Source organism: Pundamilia nyererei, unplaced genomic scaffold, assembly GCF_000239375.1.
Source record: "Pundamilia nyererei isolate P.nyererei 1_Seehausen unplaced genomic scaffold, PunNye1.0 scaffold00110, whole genome shotgun sequence".
Lineage (NCBI taxonomy): Eukaryota > Metazoa > Chordata > Actinopteri > Cichliformes > Cichlidae > Pundamilia > Pundamilia nyererei.
Window position 1 is genome coordinate 765,759 of NW_005187511.1, and position 17,916 is coordinate 783,674.

At 39.9% G+C, this 17,916-nt stretch overlaps 2 protein-coding genes across 2 annotated transcripts in view; both read left to right on the plus strand.

Moving 5' to 3' along the window:
• tex264a (testis expressed 264, ER-phagy receptor a) overlaps positions 1–6,634 on the plus strand; it is a 74,466-nt gene extending 67,832 nt beyond the window's left edge. The window contains exon 4 of the mRNA XM_005741381.1: positions 6,018–6,634. Within this exon, the coding sequence (XP_005741438.1) occupies positions 6,018–6,382 (365 nt within the window). The 3' untranslated portion in view covers positions 6,383–6,634. The remainder of the gene's footprint in view (positions 1–6,017) is intronic.
• A 3,552-nt stretch (positions 6,635–10,186) lies between these two features.
• The window catches only part of grm2a (glutamate receptor, metabotropic 2a), a 33,520-nt gene continuing 25,790 nt past the window's right edge, over positions 10,187–17,916 (plus strand). The window contains exon 1 of the mRNA XM_005741380.1: positions 10,187–10,964. The gene's annotated coding sequence lies outside the window, so the exon portion shown is untranslated. The remainder of the gene's footprint in view (positions 10,965–17,916) is intronic.

Consider the following 17,916-nt stretch of genomic DNA (forward strand, 5'->3'; position numbering starts at 1 on the left):
TCGTGCCGCCGTGTCTGCGTTAATCCAGCAGACCATTGTGGCTGTGTGCTCGGTCTGGAGCCGTAGCCAAGAGTTAATTAGTTTGGCTTACCATGAAGACTAGAAGTAGGGAATAGACAGCTAGCCTTGCTCTTTCCAAAGATGTCCCCATCATAACTAATATTACTAATGAACATGTCTCCAAATAGAAATGTAAAAGTTTCCTTTTTTTAAGTAGAGATGACACAGCTATAATACAATGTCAATGAAAAGACACATCTACATGTGAATTTACTTAAAGATGTGTCTGTATAAAAATATTTTAGCCTAAGCTTAATAAAATCAAAGAGAGAGGCTGGAGCAAAATAAAAGATATTATGAGTCTCTGTTAGGCTCTAAGATCAGAAGACAAACAGACTCACTCCACACAGACGAGTGGTGTGTCCATTGTGCAAAGCTCAAAGCTAGCCAACAGCAAGGTGGTCAGTGCAATGGCTGTTTTTGGGTGAATAAACACAAAAGGGTAGATTTTAGGGAGAATTATTGCCTCTAACCGTTTCCTTATACAGTGACTTACTGGATTCTCCTCTGGCTGCCTGCAAACATTACATTATTGAAAACAAAAGCGTTTGTCGAAGTTTCAAACTATTCTTTTGTTGTAGTATTTCAACTGCTGTGGTACCAGTCTAACGATGATTTATCACATCAGTTAATACTGTTCACAAACTAAATCAAAGACAGTTCGATAAACATTGGTCTTACTAAGTGGTACAACAGAAGATTATGTATAAACATTTGTCACATTCACTTTAAACACTTTTTTTTGGAAAGATGTGATATTTCTTTTTATGCTCCACACTTAACACGCAGAGCCTTTTTAATCATTCAGAACAATGCTGACACTGCTAACAATGCTTAGCTACTGTGTGTAGTAGAAACGAAACGATAAGTGGAGTTTGCAGAGAGGTGGATTTTTTATTTATTTATTTTATTTTGAAGAGTTTCTTTTATCAGAGAGTTGTGTGTTCTGCTTTTTCATACTTGTGAAAATTGGCTTGGAAATCACTTTCTGTGGAAATATTTGTTGAATGCCTTTGAATACCGTTTCTTCCGTCAGAGAAATGTTTTTTTACCCACTTCTTGGCAGTTTTCCTTCTTGGCTGTGATCTGTGGTTTTGAATTAGCGTCCATAAATCGTCACTGTGAAAAACAGAATCTATCTTTATTAAATGTCCATTACTCAGAATGCCAAGACGTGCCCAGTGCTTAAAACATTTTAGAGCATCATTTGGATATCACAAAAGGCTATTTATAGGTAGATCATGAGGAATCTCCAACACTGAGGTCAAATCAGTTTTCTTTAGATAACAGATAAATGAAAAGTTCCCCAAATATTCTGAATGAGTGAGTATTTGCCTTTGATTAAAGAAGTCCTTTTTCTATTGGCAGGGTTGTAGTTAAGGTGGCAGAGTCAGAATTTTGTATCTGTAGTTCAGCATGCTCCTGGTGATGCAGTGCTATGGGGAGTATTTTCTTTTCACACTTTGAACCCTGCAGTACCAACTGAGAATCATTTAAACACCACAGCCTACCTGAGTATTGTTGCAGAGCATGTCCATTGCTTTATGACCACAGTGTACCCACCTTCTGATGGTTGCTTTCAGGATAACACGCCAAAGCTCATCTAACTGTAGTTAGATGACCTCAACAGTCACCACATCTCAGTCTAGTAGAGCACCTTTGGGATGTGGTTAAACAGGGGATTTGTCACATGCCAAAAAAGGGTTCAAACCAGTGCAACTCATGAAGTGGCTGGGGAGTGTGTCTTGAGTGGCAATTAGAGCAGACACACTATATGTAAGCCGATACCAATTTAATGGCGATTGACCATCTGTAATATATATAATATATGCGGCCCAGCTCTGCTCATTAATATATTTGACAACATTAACTGTACATCAGGGCTGTACACTGTTTACTTTTAAGAATGAAAAGACATTTTACTATGATATTACTGCACACTGAAGCAAACAACAAATACAACCAAGCAATCCAAATTAAGAAGTTTCATTAAACACAGTGTAAGTGTGTTTTTTATGATGAGCTTCCTTAAAATGCTTGTTCTCTTTGGCTCTCATCTGTAAATATGATGATCCATTAAGTGTATCACTTCTTAATGTATGTTTATGCATTCCTTTTCGCACTCTTCTCGCAATCCACTCTGCTTATCCAAGCACTAAGGAAGCCCTGTCTAATTACCTCCTTAAAAATCCTCTTCTCTTTTTCAAACAGTTTGAAGAACAAGACCTTGATTCTCTGCTAATAATCCCAATGGGCCCAATTTAACAACTAATTTAGGCAAATGTTACCTAAAAGACTTTCACAGGCTTCAACCACACTAGCAATTTCAGGACTTGCTTGCAGTTGTAGTGAAGGGTGAAAGTTGTCCAGTATGTTGAGGTTTTTCCTTGGGGGGCTGTCCACCCAATTACCCTAAATAGACCCATTATTTCCTGTAAAACCTTATATTGTAAAATGAATCTTTGGAACAATCTTTTCACTGCAACACACAAATGAAATAGACTATGGATCACTACATTAACCCGTTTATATGCATTTTGAAGCAGCACCACCGTGTCAAATAACCACTTTCTGTGCCACCCACATGTTCCCATCGGGTGTGTTTGGACATGCTAGCTAATCAACAGGCTCATAAATAGTTATTATAATGACCTAAATGGACTTCCATATGTAATATTTTACACTCCAGACAAGATCAGATCTGCTGGATGTGATAATTAGATTGTTGGGATTCAAATAAAAAGAAATGGTGAACCTCACAGAGCAGCTTGGAGACTCCCTGTTTATTGTGTTTGGGTCCCTGATGATAGATTTAGTGCAGACACACTTAGATGTGTGGATGAGATTCATTTGGAGTGTGAAGGCAGAAAGACAATGATGTGGATAAAAGTGTTTTAGTGTCTAATGGGATAGTCAAGTCAGATTCGGTTTTATTTGTCAAACACATTTCATTTTAAGGCTGTCCTTCTACTTTGCAGAAACAATTTAAGTCTGTGAAGGTTCTCAGTCATCCAGGTCATTGTAGTCTAAGGAGCTTGGAAAGAAAAGCATTTGGACATCTTTAAGTTGCTTGAAGACGTTTCATCTCTCATCTGAGAAGCTTCTTCGGTTCAGAACTGAGAAGCTTCTTCAGATGAGACGTCTTCAAGCAACTTAAAGAAGTCCAGACGCAAAAATAGACAAGCTTGAGAGTCAAACTTGGTGTGACCACCTATATTCTTTAAGACAGTCTGAACACCTTTAGGCAAGATTTCTTATCATTTCTTTAAGTAGTCTTCAGGAATAGCTCACCAGGCTCCAGGAGGACATTCAAAGCATTTCTTTGGATGTTGCCTGCATTTTATTCCGTTCTCTGTCAAGATGATCCCACACTGCTTCAATAATGTTGCGGTCTGAGCTCTGGGGAGGCCAATCCATGACTGCTAGTGTACCACTCTTTGCTTTTCTACCCAGGTCTGATTTTACTGTACTGATAGTGTGTTTGGGATCAATTAAATGCTGAAAAATGAAACCTTTTAAGATAGTATAACAATATGTTTGTAAGTCCACCAGTTTTAACTAGATCCCCAACACCACTGACTGAAATGCAGCTTAAGCCATGACAGAGTCTCCACTGTGTTCTACAGATGGCTGTAGAAACACACTGTTTTACCTCTCCACTTATCTGAACCAAAACAATTAGATTTGGATACATCACTCCATAAAACCTCGTGCCACTGATTGATTTTCAGTCGAATTCTTGTATAATTTGTCATACCTCAGCCTTTTCTCCCCGTATCCCTTCCTTAAGAATCCTCATCAGAATTTGAGAGGAGCTTCAGCGAGTAGCAGATGGATCAGCTGAATCTCTTCTGTCAGGTCTTTGCAGGATTTCTTCCTGTTTCGTAAGGACATTACTTTCAGGTGTTATTCATCTGCTGTAGGTTTTAAACCTGCTCTTTCTTCTTTTGCCCTCCAACTGTTTACTTTTCTCAACGTTTTAAAAGACACACTGCACACCATGCTGAAATATGCCAAGTTTTTTAGTTAAAAATTATTTGTGAATTACCTTGTTGGTGCAAAAGTCTAATTTTATACCTATCAAACAGATTTATCTTTGGAAATTTTGTTGATTCAACCAAAGAAATGAAATCAAATGAACTGTTTTTGTGACAAGCTGTTAGTTGCCTAACAATGTATTTTTTTTCCTTTTCTTTGCCAAGATGTCTGTTATGTGTAGACACAACAGTGGTTCATCCCTTTAGTTTGGTACTTTTATGGTTAATGATTCATAGATCAAGTGGGTTAACAAACAAAAAAGCATCCTCTTTGATACTGGTCAGGTACAAGGACTGAACTGAAAACAAGCGAACAAGCATCCAACGTCCAAAGAAAAACTTTCAAAGACCTTCAGAAAGCCTGGAGAACCTTTTCTCAACACCACTTTAAAATAATTAAAATGAAGTCTGGCTCCTTAGAAGGAAAATATAAAGAAATGAGGAGTGGCTCAAGACTTTTGCGCAGTAATGCGTATATGTATAAAATCAAACTTCAACACATTAATTCAGCATGTGATCACAGCTTTATACAGGGAGCCTTTTTAAAAGTTATCGTCACATGGGCTTTTCCTCCACTTCTTTGAAGTATCTTCGAGAAGACCAACTGCGGAAAGATCACTGAGTAATATTTCTTCTGTAGGTGGGAGGTGTGATGTTCTTCTCACATTTCTTGCCCTAATGCCAGTTTTCATTTGTAATTTTAGGGAGGCTAAGCAGAAAAAGCTTTATATCTTTCATGTGTCTCTGCTTACATCTTTGGCCCATGCAGAGTATTTTTCTTTCCGTGAACCTTGAACATGTTGTATTTAAACCTTCCTGTAAGTTTTAGTTTTTAAATTTCTCCTAAATAATGCTGATTTTTTTTTTGGTCCACCTACACAGTACAGCAATAACCTTCCAAATCGCTCGCACAAAAACTCCTATGAATAACATTCATCAGGGACAATAAGTGGTTATTGGGTCACAGTGAATCATAGATCAAAGGGCAATTAGAATCAGGTTTAGACAGAGAGCATTAGTAAGCTGATCATGTGGGTGAGAAAATCTCCATCAATCAGGTTAATGGACATTCTTTGTGATTACAGATATGCAATATGCACAGCAAGAATATCCCTCTCTGCAAATTATAGTCCATTACACAATTTCATGCAAGTAATGCCAACATGTAAATGACTGGTCTGTGACTTTTGTATAAATAATGTCTCTCAATAATATTTTGGTCCCTCTGAGCTCATCTGATTAGTTAAAGTTGACTGAGCTACATCTGCTGAATTTTAAGCGGTGAGCACTTTTAGGTTTCATGAAGCCAACGTTACATTTATAATCTGTGATCAAAGGATGGAGGAGTATGTAAGTGCATATACCCATATCTTCACATCCTTGCATCATTTTTCATGAGCTTCAATACTAAGCATATTGTTAATGTTAATTACCCAACCAACATTGAGAAGATGATGCTTTTTAACCATATTCGCAGTGTTGCCATGGATCATAAAGTCACGAGATATGACAGCCGATTGTGAAGTATACATGCAGTAACTACTATTTTCCGTAGCTGTTCCCATTGTTTCTTTCTTGCGTGCTTTGTGTAAGTAATAGTCTCTGCCTTGCCACCATTATTTGAATATCTGCAGCAATGTCCCGGAGGATGAATCCTAATGACTTTGTTCAGCCACTGAAGTTTTCACATCGCTACAGAGTATCAGAACACCACCTTGCTGAATTAGCAAAATATTTAGTACAGACTTCCTCTGTTCACCTGTAAAATCAATCTTTCAGTTTTAGTCTACATGAGCTTTCCTGCCTTTCCTCCAATGATTTTATTTTGTTAATTAGTTGTGCATGACCCATTTTCTCACAGCCAATTTGATCAATTTCTTCTGTTTTTTTTTTTTGTTTTGTTTTTTTGCATTGATGCAGGTGCAGATTCCCACAGTGATGTGAGCTCAGTAAGCGGTGGCGTGCCCTGGGACAGCAGAGAGACGTCCCTGGCTGTTTCCACAGCCGCTTCCATGGCTTCCTCACTGCCCCTGAGAGACGTTTTAGATGCCAGCGAAGACCTTAAATACAGGGACCATAGCGACAGAGGCTCTAATGACTCAGTGGGCAGTGGCTCCTCCTTTGAAGAGCTTGACATGGATCAGGAGGAGCTGGGGGAAGGTGAAGAGAGGGTGAAGAAGGAATATCGGGAAGAGGAGGACACTCCTGAAGGTGAAGGCGGAGCTAGAGAAGGAGCTGAACTTGCGGCTGAGAAGAAAGAGCGCTTAGGGGAAGGAGAGGAGTAGGGAGGATGCTGAGGAGATAAGGGATGTAGCCACGTAACACTGGCATGCTGGAGAGCTTCTCAGCTGTGCTGTTGCTGGTTATCTGTCATGTAATCTTGTTGGTGGATCTAAAGCCGTTAATGTAATGACCAACATGCCGTATTTCCGCGCCTTCTAAATCTCTTTTTGAAGCCTGTACTTTCTGTTATACTCTAATCTCAGTTCAAAAGAAAAAAGAAAAAAAAATCTGTATCTCTGCCTATACAAACATACACACAACAAATGGGAGATTTAATTAGATATTTCATTTTAATTGTAATCCTGTTTGGATCACTTTAATTCCCTTTCAGATTAGAAGTAACCTTTCAGTTTAAGATTAAGGATTAAAAGCAAAGGGGAAACAGAGTTACCAACTATCATGGATCATCAGAAAGTATATGTTGTTTTGCTCATATGTGACAGGTGATATTGCAACCCCACTCTCAAGGTCAAGTCCTGAGGAAATTTGTGTCACGCGTTTGTGCGCATTACCCGACTTTGGTGTTGTGATGTAACGACTGGGTGAAAACGTGCAGGCGTTGCCGCAGCTGTAGAGATGTTCATGGTGCTGTTTCATTGTGTTATTTTATACGAGGGGAAATTCTAAAAGCTGAGGTGGAGAAAAAGATTATTAAAGTAACATCATCAATGCCTCCGGGTCACCAGGACTAAGATTTAGATTAAAGTTCAAACATATTTGTAAGCTTTCCCCCTGAAAGGTGTACAGAATATTTTATTGTCACTCTGCAAAAAAAGGTTAATTGAATTATTTTAACGTATTGTTCATTTTCTGTGGGCAGTTTGTTCTGCCACATTTCATTTACATTTATGTTGTTGTAAACAAAATTCACCTATTATCTGAAACTAGATGTAACATGTTTGTAGGTTGACGTCGGATATGATGTACGATGCATTGTATGTCTTCCTGTGTGTAATAAAATTTTCAAAGAAATGTTAGTTTGAGAAGAACAGCAAAAATGGTCTCCGCTCTGCTGCTTTTATCCATATTTTTTTGGGCGTTTCCCAACAGGGATGCAGGAAGGTAACAAAGTGTGTGTGGCAGTCAAAGCTTTCTCTGAAGTTTCACGACTTTACGATGTAACGATTGCTTTGTGGGGCTTACATGTGAATTCATAAGCTGCATAAAAGAGAAATGGTACAAAATAGCCCATAACATCAGTTTTTCAGTGCCGGGTGAGTTAAACAATGCACTGCTTTAAGGGTTTTTTTTTTAAGTGAGCAATTTCCCCAGCACCCTTAGGACTGGGAAACTGTTTAATCAGAATGCATAAGATAATACAAATGTAGATACATTTGGAAAGCATAAACACTTAAGATTAGTCTCACAAAATGTTGTTTATCCAAATGCCGGCGCTGCATCGATCGGGTCAACATTTGACTGAGTGGTTTGGCATTTGTTCTACAATTTATTTAATCAGCTGTGTGCACAAAACAACAGGAAGAATAGGCTCCAGCTGACTACTGAAGTTTGATGGACATACTTGTTCTTTAGCCTGCGGTTCTTAATGAGCATCATGACCTATAAGTGTTAATGTTTTGTTTCCAATCCAGCGCCATTGTAACCATGGTAATTTTACTGAGTAATACGCCATTAACCAGAGCGAGAGAGAGAGAAAAGCCTTTCATGCGCCCGGTCGTGCTGTTAGTGTTGAGGATATTGACTTAATTGAATAAAGAAAAATGTATTTAGGGCTTGTTAGGAATGCAAGCCAAATTAGATGTGTAGACACCAAAGTCCACTGAAGAAGGATTTCACAGCTACACTCTTCTTTGCATTTGACTTGCAGTTGGAGTATTTGGACAGTGATACGTATTTTGGGAGCAGGTGGAAGAGGCTATGGAAAGGTGGAGGTATGCTCTGGAGAGAAGAATAAAAGCCAGTAGAAGCAAGATGAGATGGTTTGCCAGCAGGAGGAAGAGAAGTGAAGGAGGACGTGCATGGACGTACACTTCAAAGAGTTTTACAAAGTATTATTTAGGAATTACAGCCATTTTTGTACATAACCTCTATATTCGCATGTTCAAAAGTAACTGTACAGTTGTCTGACAAGCATTTTCATGGCCAGGCGAGGTCTGTTTCCACAGTATTTCACAACAAATTAAGCAGATAAAAGATCTAGAGTTGCTTCCATGTGTTGATCTTAAACTGTTAACCCTTCTGGTACACTAACCTGGCAATGAAACTGTTTGTCATTCAATCTTTAAGTGACTTCTGAGCCTCTGAAAATAGAGGATTATTTATAAAAATGGCTGCAAATCCTAAATAATACTTTTGTTAAACCCAATGAATTACAACTCAGTCTGCACGTCAGTCACATGATTACCACAGTAACACAGCAGAGTATGTGCTAGCAGCAATACTTCAATAGCATATTTGCCGTTTCAAAAATGTTCCACATGCTTTGACGTCACCATAGCAGACAGAAAGAGACTTGAGACATTTCAAATGGGTACACATGGGTACCCTGATGTACCAAAATAGCCAGTTCTTCTAAAAACTCTGCTTCACATTTGGCATATCTAATGTTCAGATGCGATTTGGCTTTTTAGAGATATGGAGCTCCACAATGGTGTTAGGCAGAAATGAAATCTTTTATTTAAGCTGCCTTCCATGTTTATTGGACCCTTAACATCTATACTGATACTCTGCAAAAATCTCATAAGTGCTAACTTTATTATGACATCAGTGTTATTTCTAAACCCTGTTGTTGCAGAAATGTACTGTGTTCATTTTTAACAGATCTTTAAATAATAAAAAGTGACTCTAAGAATGCGCAACAGCTAATCTATTACAGTTATTCTATTACAAATGTTATCCCCAAAATGTAATATTGGTCTGGCTCCTTAAACTCTCAGGAAATCCTAATAAATGAACAGTAGATGATGGCAGAAGATGAAGATGTGACACCTGAGTGTTACTGAACAACCACCATCAACACACCGCTGATCTTTTGGTCTGATACAGTGATTCCCACAAATCAAGCACGCAATCTAACCAAGGGCCACTTTTGTTGGAGGGTTCATTATAACCGTGTTTTTTCCTTCACTTTGTCCTCGATTGCCTTGCAAGTCTCAAGCAGAAATATAACCTTATCTATTGACCAGAAAACGCACAAACCACGCCAGCCTTTAGTAATATTATCTTTTTCTGACGAGAAAAAAAAAATGAGATCGGTGTCTTGTGCGTGACCAGTCTGCGGGGACAGATGCCCTCACCACATGTGTGTTGCACTTTCAGGATCAACTCTGGCACCCCAGCCGTGGTCCAAAGGCAAAAATAAAAATCGGTGAGGAAAAGAGTGCGATGACACACTGGGTCAACAACTGATTTAATTAATTGTGAAACCCACATGGGTGTCACACAGCGTTCGAGGGCGCGGAGATTATTGCCTGTCCATGAAGTTAATTATTAATCTCATTACACTGAAAGAGAGAAAGAGAGAGACGATGTGAAGTCTCAACATACAAATTTAGAAGCCCACGACTGCGTGTGCGAAGCTGCTTTTGACAGGAAGGAGGGGGGGGTCCCAGCACATCCCCTCTCCAAGCGCACGTCCCTTGAAACGCATCGGCCTGCCATCTGGGACTGACCTCACACTCATCTCGCGCCGTGTCACAACTTGTTTGCCGATCCTAAATTAAAATGATCACATCTGGAGATAATCACCCCCCCCGCACATTTGAACTAAACAACGGGCGATTCTTTAAAGCTTCTCTCCACTGACATCCACAGTCCGTCAGTTCGCGTCTGCAGGAAGCCACGCAGTCGGTTCATTGGGCTCTAAATGACATAATTTGGCACAGAGTTGCGACGAGGCAGACTGCTATATCCAGGACTGCTCCTGCGTGGAGCAACTGCGTCTTTGTTCAAGTGCGAAAAACCTTCTGAGAGTTCTCCCAGGTTGCTGTGGTCATATCCGCAGCGAGCGCGTTCATCAGCTGATGTAAAAAAACAACAAAAACAACAACATATATATATATACACATATGTGTCTTGTTGCCAGCTATGGGGGATTTTGCCAGTCGAGTAACAGGTAGAATTTAAACTTTGTGTCGGTTCTCAGGGCGCCAAGTCGATAAACTGGCATCCCACCAGGATAAACAACACCTTTAATGCACACCGTCTTATTACTCTCTCTCACACTTGACGCTCAAACAGAGAGAGAACCCTCTCTCGCTCAACGCAGTGATGTGGGCTTCACTTGCATTTATTTCAAGCGCGTTTAGGAGCTGTGACTTTTGAACCGCTGTTTGCAGGAATCGCTCCTCCAGGAATCCGGCGACTCTTTGTGCTGTGTGTGTGTGTGGCGTTATTATTATTATTTTCAGCACCACGGACAGCTGCCTGGCACGCGGCTCAAACTTCAGGCAGCTACGCTCACCTCCTTCATCCACCCTGCTCCCCAGCTCCTCTGTAGTTCGCAAACACACTTGCTTTAGGCTTTAAAAAGAAAAACTCCAACAGTGGCGCGAAGGATATGCGTTTAGTCTGCACCGAGGATCCACTGCACGGTAGCGCTGGAAACTGAGGAACCGTTGGCAGGTAAGAAAATGTGTTTCTTTTTCCCCCCTTTCTTATTTTCTGGGATTTTTTTGTGCGTTGAAAGCCTCCAAAGTGCATTTTTCTGAAGTTAAACGAGTTGTTTTGTAAGGAAGGCGCTTAAGTCGCGTTTTGACTTTGTATGGTTGACAAAATTATTCTTATGATGCTGACAAGACTGTGGTTTTACACCCTTTAATGCAGCAGGCTACACATGTGGATAGGCATTCATTTCTGGAGATATTATCTCGATGCTTATCATCATTTTGACCTGATTTTTGTTTGCATCTCTGGCTCCGGGCATAACCATAAGCAGTAAAAGAATGATAAATGAGCGAGGCTGCTGAAAAAACTACTAAACAGGCGATGCAGTAACTACTACACGGCAACATCCACCATCTCCCTCACAGGGTTGATCTCCCGTGTGACTTCAAAGTGAGACAAAAACTTGATTGACATTAGTTACATGTAAGAAGAATATGATCTGCACAAAGGAGCTGTTTCTTTTGTTTCCAGGCAAAGGCTTTTACTTGACTCTGGCTCTCTTCCACGGGAAAATGGATTGCTATCTCAAATGTTTCACTTTGGAACTAAATTGGGCATTTTCATATTAATTCTTCAGCAGCCGAGACTTGTGATGCCCTGTGTGTGTCTAGAAATGGGGTGTCTGTGTAATTATTTGTTCCACAAGCGTATAAAAAGCATTTTCAAAACTCATGGGGAATATGAAGAAATGCAAAAGCCGTGCAAACAGTTTGAGGCTGCATCCTTAATACTGGAGAAAGGTATTAAAGGAGGCAAAATGCACTGTGGATTATTCCCAGGGGGCATATGTGTGGCTGCACGTTCAGCAGATAAAACACAAGAAAGAAAGAAAAAAAATGGCTCATTTTTAATGCCTCAGTTTAGTCAAACCCCAGATTTAGATTAAACCAAAAGGTGTACTTATTAGGCTGCTTGATCAACTGTTAATATATCAGATGCATGTATCTGAATTTCTTACATAACAGAATTACAGCAGGCACGCTCCTCTAAGACTAAAAAACTGGAATAATATGTGAGCTCATGCTCTCACGGCTGAAGATGTTGATTACTGTAAATTATTCAGGTCATGGCTGACTGGAGAGGAACACGCTCTGCTGCCATCATCTGAATCCAGAAACAAAAAGTGGCAGAAAGGGGCAAGGCTGTCTAACCTAGTGATCCCTCCACACAGCTCACTCCTGTGTGCGGCCAGGTTCACCTGTTACTCTTCACTTGATGACAACGGGGACTCGCTGCCAGTGCGGCACAGGGATAGGGATCCCTAATTACCTTCATTTCTCAGAGCAGTGCAGATAGCAGCGTGAACAAAGACGATACAAAAAAGACTCAAATGCACAGAGAACCCAAAACTTACCAGCTTACTCTTATGTAAACATTAGCACCAATGTGTGGTTGACTACCAAGTTATTAATAATGGTGCGTGACTAAACTTTACCCCTCCTGCTTTCTAGATTTCAGTTTCATGTTAAGAGACATCGGTCTTGTTACTTCATCATCATTCAAACCTTTTACAATACACACGAGTTGCATTTGCTACCAGCCACAAGTGATTAAATTCAAGCATGACGACACGCCTGTGCTATTGAAAGGACAGCTTAATAGCTCACCCTTCCATCTGATCACGCAAATACGCACATACATGCAGGTGGGATCCACAGACTGATCATGTTATGTCTCTACAATACATCTGTTTAGTTAAATATTTAATTTCTCACTGCACCAGTGTTAACATAGGAGTTCATCTGCTGATTTAGATTTGGTAATCAGATGGTACGTCTGCACCAGTTTTAATAAGGTGCAGTTGCGTTGCACACAGTGAAGACAGAGTGAGCGTGAAAGATAGGAAATGACGGAAATGCGGTCTTGGCTCCAATTTTTACAATAAATGGGAAAACCTACAGTTTCATTTCTGTGTGACATAAATTAAAATGAAGCTCAAGTCACTATATGATGATGCAAAATACACGAAACCCTGAACTCTCACTTATGACAAGGACAAAGAGCATTAAGTAAAAAACAAAAAAACAAAGCATTGTTCCATCAGCTGATTTCTGATGAAGTAGAAATATTTAAACATGGATTCCAGTGAAAGCATACAGGAGCTTCCAGGTAATTAATGTGACTCAGTGACTCAGATTAAAAGTGACTGCTGGAGTGATGCTGGGCATATGTGAGAGGTTCCTAGGTGAGTCCTAGGTCAGCTGCACCAATAATTTCCATTGTGAGTCATAATGAACAGCTGTTCAGTCCTTTTACTTCCAACTCGTGCTAAAATAAATTCTGACTTCTGCTTGAACAGGATTATACTTTGTATTTGAGGATTAAGCAATAGGAGTCTGGTTTCTGCTATGGTCTAAGAGAGACCTCTGTATGTGTCTGTGGGAAAAACGTCAGTGTGGAAAGGGGTCAGCCCAATGACCTTGCTCTGCTTCTAATACTGCACATTTACTATAAAAAGAAAGTGTCTTAAAGCGTCAAGTGGTGACACCTGGTTTCTGCTCATGAAAGCATGTCCTAACATTATGGCTGATTAGTGTTTGCAGACCCAGTGTTAATGTTAATTAAAACAGCCAACCTTCATTTGCTTTTAGTAACTTAATGTAAAGCAACAGCTCCGCGGGACCAATTGTTCTCAGACTGATTGTAAAATGTTGGTAATCTGTGTTAATAAATTAGATGACAGCTATTTGTAGATTTTGGCAACCAGTCTGACAGTCGGTCCAAGTTGCACTGTGATTGTCTGGCGACAGTCTCCCACCAGACCAACCAACCAACCAACCAACCAACCAACCAACCAACCAATCAATCAATCAATCAATCAATCAATCAATCACCTTTATTTATAAAGCACTTTAAAACAACCACAGCGGACACAAAGTGCTGTACATTGGAACCATAAAATAAAATTACATAAGATATAAATAAAAGCCAAATAAAAGAAAGAAAAAATAAAATAATTAATTAAACAACTAATTTAATGTCAACGGAAAACTAAGTCTCACTGAGGTTAAAAGCCAAAGAATAAAAGTAGGTTTTAAGACGTGATTTAAAAGTGGACAGTGAAGGGGCCTCTCTAACGTGCAAGGGCAAATTATTCCATAATTTTGGAGCCATGATAGAGAAGGCCCTGTCCCCACCTGGATCTCGGTACCTCCAGGAGCAGCTGGTCAGCTGACCTGAGAGACCGACAGGGTGTGTGGAGATGAAGAAACTCAGAGAGGGCAAGACTGTGAAAGCATTTAAAAACAAACACAAAAATTTTAAAATGAACTCTAAAAGACACAGGAAGCCAGTGCAGTGAGGCCAGGACAGGGGTTATATGCTCTCTTTTACGAGTTCCTGTTAGGAGTCGTGCAGCAGCATTTTGAATCAGCTGCAGACGTGAGAGCAATGACTGACTGACCCCCACATAAAGTGCGTTACAGTAGTCCAGGCGGGAAGAAATAAAAACATGGATCACTACTTCAAGGTGCTGCCTCAAAAGAAAAGATTTTACTCTTGCCAGTCGCCTTAAATGATAAAAACTGGACTTCACCACTGCTCTGATTTGGTTGTCCAATCTAAAATCACTGTCCAACTTAAAACCAAGATCAGTAACAACAGGTTTAAAATAAACTTTCAGGGGTCCCAAATCTACAGAGGAGGACTCACAGGGACCACTGGGTCCAAACACCAAAAACTCTGTTTTCTTTTCATTAAAATTTAAAAAGTTCAGAGCCAACCAAGCTTTAATGTCATCTAGGCATGTCAGGAGCGGTTTTATGGAGATGCCATCCTTCTGCTTCAGTGGCAACTAAATTTGAAATGCGACCCCATGCCTTCTAAGGATAGAACCCAGAGGCAGTAAATACAGTAAAAACAGTAGTGGCCCTAAAATTGAGACCATGACAGAGGAGCAGAAGATGATTCGGAACCGAGAAGGCTGACAGAGAAAGTTCGATCTGACAAATAAGACTTCAACCAATTAAGTGCAGTGCCACCAATATCTACTACATTACTTAATCGAGAAATTAGAATATTGTGGTCTACGGTGTCAAAAGCAGCAGTTAGGTCAAGCAGGACAAGGACAACATGGTTACCAGAATCAAATGCCAGAAGGATGTCATTAAAAACCCTTAATAATGCAGATCTGTGCTATGAAGGGTTTTAAAACCTGACTGAGAAACCTCAGAGATGCCATTATCATCTAGAAAATCTTTCAGTTGACTAAAAACAATTTTCTCTAAAACCTTGGAAAGTAAAGGCAGCTTGGAAACAGGCCTATAGTTCGCTAAAACTGTGTGATCAAGGCCAGGTTTATTAAACAGTAGCTGCACTACTGCATGTTTGAAATTTGCAGGAACCACACCAGAAGACAGACTGCTGTTAATAATTGATGACCTGCACAATCACCTTTTCATGACAATAGATTCCCAGAAGTTGAGGATGTTGAATAGTTGATCTCTTAGTGACGAGCTGGTCAATGCAACTACTTGCAATCAGCCGCTGAATGCAAAAGAATTCAGTGTGATCACCCGGTAACTAAAAGTTTTTATGAGTTGCAAAAAAGTTGCCATCCTACTTTTACTCTAGTGCGCCTGAGTCCTTGGGCCTGTGTTGGTTGTTTCACATAAAGGATTTCATCATTCCTGTCACAGAGTGTACATAAAATATGGATTAAGCTTCGGAGTCTAAAGTCAAGGCAGAAGTACCTTAGATGTGCATGTAATGTCCAAAATGACTGATTGTATAAAAGTGTATGCGAAAACAGCTGTTCACTAGTTTGCCACTTGATTTATGACCTCTGAAAAAAGTCTCACAATAAGTTCATGGTTTCAATCACTAGTTTGATGCCTTTTTAATACTAAACTTTGTGTTCATTATGTAAAGTGTGGACAGCTAATAGACCAGTTTTGTTCAGTATCCTTGATTTCAAATACACTCCTTCCTTTTCAAAAACCAAGATAGTGATGACCAAAATGCTCAAGTCAAGGCTTTTAAAAATGGGACTTGATGAACAAACCCCCAAATCATTGTACCAAAATGATTTAGGGGTTGGTTTGTGACTGTTGCCTTTGCATTCTTCTTGCCAGCTTGAATTGGATGGTGCTTAGTTGACTAAAATAAGATGACATGTACGAAGCACCAATCACGAAGCTGTATTTGAATCAAAGTGTGATGAAAGTTGTTAATTTTCTGTTTTGTTACCAGGCTACTGACAATTTCATTGCATGATACTACACTGAGAAACAGGAAACTCTGAATGCTGAATAATTGAGTAATTATTTAGTCCTAATCATTTAAAAAAAAACAAAAAAACTTGGATTACCATTTCAGTTTAAGCTTGAAAGAGTTGCTAAATCAAGCCAAATAAAATGTTGAGGTTCACGTTCAGGATTTATTAGTAAAACAAGGAACCAAGAAGGAAACATAATAACCCTCTGAAATGAACCACTGCTTAATCTTGCAACCTAGCCTGAATACAATAACACTTTCATATAGTTGAAGAAAAAGCTAACTGAGAAAAATTGGAGCAGGTTTTTAAAAGCAATCCTGCTGTGGGATCTGGATTTGTAGTTACATAAGATCCCAAAATTGCTAAATGTGACTTCTCATTTTGTCATATTTCATGTAAAATAATGATTAAAACTTAAAATTCCCCCAGTAGCACCAGTCTCCAGTCCAGTTGCTGGAAAACAGACATCGATCTGTTGTGTTTGTAAAAAACGCAAATCTCTGAAACAACACCAAGCGCCGCACGTCTATCACCGTGCTCGGACCAGCCATAAACCTGGCAGTAATGATCTCTGAGAGACAAGGGAGTGGATGAATGTTTGATGATGGAAGCAGGACGAGGCTGCTGGGAGTCAAAGAACCATTCAACACATGCGAGGGATTCCCCCTTCGCAGGTAGAAAGAGGATGAAGAGGAGGCGATAAAGTCAAGTGCGAAAGACAAAGCAAGCTGCTGAAAACAAAACAGGAAGCATACACAGAGGTTTTCCATTTGCAGACTGAGAAAAACTGAAGGAATCAATCTGCAGGTAAAAGTGGAGGCCCACAGTATCCAAGCGGTTAGCTTTTTTCCCTTTTGTTTCTGTTGCCTGATTTATTTCAGCCCACCAGTTCCATCCCTGTTTTGGAGTGGATGTGCCTGCATTTTTCCAGGTTTTGTACTTAAAATAATTCATCAAAAAATTGTTTGGTGAAGAATGATTGCCTTAGAAAAGCTTCTGGTTGCAAAAGCAACACATTGTACTGGGAAATAAGATACGACATTTAGTGTTACACTACAGGACGCGTCAGTGATGCCTAAAGGCAACCTGGGCACTGTGTGGTGTCAGTGGTGCAATTTCAGACTGAAATTTGAAATGACAGAATAATATTCATCCATTCATCTGGCAGCAAAATGATGCACTCGAGATTAACGCCCCTCCAGACATCCTGGAACACCGTGAAGCTAAAGAGTTAAGTAATGTCAGATTGGGTTTGGGCCATAAGAGTTTCCTTGACAATAAGCAATAGAATATTAAGAAGCTGATATAGAATTTCAGGTTCTTCCAGCCTGATCTTCCATCTATGATTGGCAATATGTGCATGTATATGTTTTGCACTCTTGAGCCCTCTTTCCCATTTACAGACCACCTCCAGCTCGGCCCGCCCCACCCCCAGCCCAGGACCACTCTCTTTGTCAGCAGGAAATGTGATTTTAGGGAAGCCTGACTTCCATTTCCTGTGCTTCCTCTTAGCAAGACTCCAAGTCATTCCACTGGGGATCTCCAACCTGCTCATCCAGACTCATGGCAGCATGTACAGAAAATGACCTCCAGTCTTCAACACTTTCTGTTGCCTGCGGGGGATATTACCATATTAATGCTGCACTCCTGGGGCAAATGAGTGTCATAAAAAAAAAATCACTCTGGATACCGTCT